This window comes from Limulus polyphemus, unplaced genomic scaffold (assembly GCF_000517525.1).
Source record: "Limulus polyphemus unplaced genomic scaffold, Limulus_polyphemus-2.1.2 Scaffold11060, whole genome shotgun sequence".
Classification (NCBI taxonomy): Eukaryota; Metazoa; Arthropoda; class Merostomata; order Xiphosura; family Limulidae; genus Limulus; species Limulus polyphemus.
The window spans coordinates 3,548-5,031 of record NW_013676670.1 but is presented as its reverse complement, the minus strand read 5'-3'; the positions used below and the strand labels follow the sequence as shown (position 1 = coordinate 5,031).

At 29.1% G+C, this 1,484-nt stretch overlaps 1 protein-coding gene across 1 annotated transcript in view; it reads right to left on the bottom strand.

Annotated features, from left to right (window-relative positions):
• The window catches only part of LOC106476627 (splicing factor 1-like), a 3,830-nt gene extending 3,386 nt beyond the window's left edge, over positions 1–444 (bottom strand). The window contains exon 1 of the mRNA XM_013937271.2: positions 240–444. Within this exon, the coding sequence (XP_013792725.1) occupies positions 240–429 (190 nt within the window). The 5' untranslated portion in view covers positions 430–444. The remainder of the gene's footprint in view (positions 1–239) is intronic.
• Between the last annotated feature and the right edge of the window lie 1,040 nt (positions 445–1,484).

Sequence of the window (1,484 nt, the reverse complement as noted above, 5' to 3'; positions counted from 1 at the left end):
AGAAGTATTTTTTTCTTGACATGTTTGTTTGTTTTGTGAACCTGTGGAAACTCATAAAATTTAATTTTTTTTTTAGTATTCATCTACTGCTATTAAATAAAAATATAATAATTCTACATTAATTTGTAATCATCATAAAAGATGCTCTTACAAGAAATCAATTTAAAAGTGTGAAATGCACCTGCAAGTCTTGTAGTCTGTTAAACATAGTCACGAGAAAACAATAAAAATATCAATACCTTGAGACCCTGTTGTGTGTTGAGGATTCATCCATGGTACACTTGTAGAAACAGTTGGTTGTGTTGTAGGAGGTGGTGGTGGTGGAGGCTGTGTTAACAAGTTTGGTGCCGGAGGCACACCATGAATGGTAAGGCCAGGCTTAAGAAACAAACACAAAAAGTATCCTTTAAGTCTTGCCAATAATAACATTTTCAGGTTTAGAAATATATTTTATGATATGTTATATACAAGGTTAATAAACAGTAAAAAAAAGATAGTGAGAAACTAAACAGTGTATCTAGATCTACTGGTACCATTACAGTCATAATATACATCATTTAAAAGCTCCAAAGCTTTCCAATACCCAAAAATATCTTGATAAAAAAAAATTACTTTTGAAGTATTGCAAAATTTCACACTTGATCATAATATAGTTTGACATAATCATGTATTTTATACACCTAAAATTACATAAAAAGATATAGTTTCAGCAACAAACCAATTTCACACTTGATCATAATATAGTTTGACATAATCGTGTATTTTACACACCTAAAATTACATAAAAAGATAAAAGTTTCAGCAACAAACCAATTTCACACTTGATCATAATATAGTTTGACATAATCGTGTATTTTATACACCTAAAATTACATAAAAAGATAAAGTTTCAGCAACAAACCAATTTCACACTTGATCATAATATAGTTTGACATAATCGTGTATTTTACACAACTAAAATTACATAAAAAGATAAAGTTTTAGCAGCAAACCAACCCACTGAATTTCATTTCCTTAGTTGTTTAATTTCTCAACAAGTTTAATACTCAAACACAACTGTTGTATATCAGTTGAAGACTGTACATAAACTAGGAGTATTTAGAAGTTGAAGACTGTATAAAAACTAGGAGTATTTAGAAATTGAAGACCGTATAAAAACTAGGAGTATTTAGAAGTTGAAGACTGTATAAAAACTAGGAGTATTTAGAAGTTGAAGACCGTATAAAAACTAGGAGTATTTAGAAGTTGAAGGCTGTACATAAACTAGGATTATTTAGAAGTTGAAGACCGTATAAAAACTACGAGTATTTAGAAGTTGAAGACTGTACATAAACTAGGAGTATTTAGAAGTTGAAGACTGTACATAAACTAGGAGTATTTAGAAGTTGAAGACCGTATAAAAACTAGGAGTATTTAGAAGTTGAAGACTGTATAAAAACTAGGAGTATTTAGAAGTTGAAGATTGTACATAAACTAGAAGTATT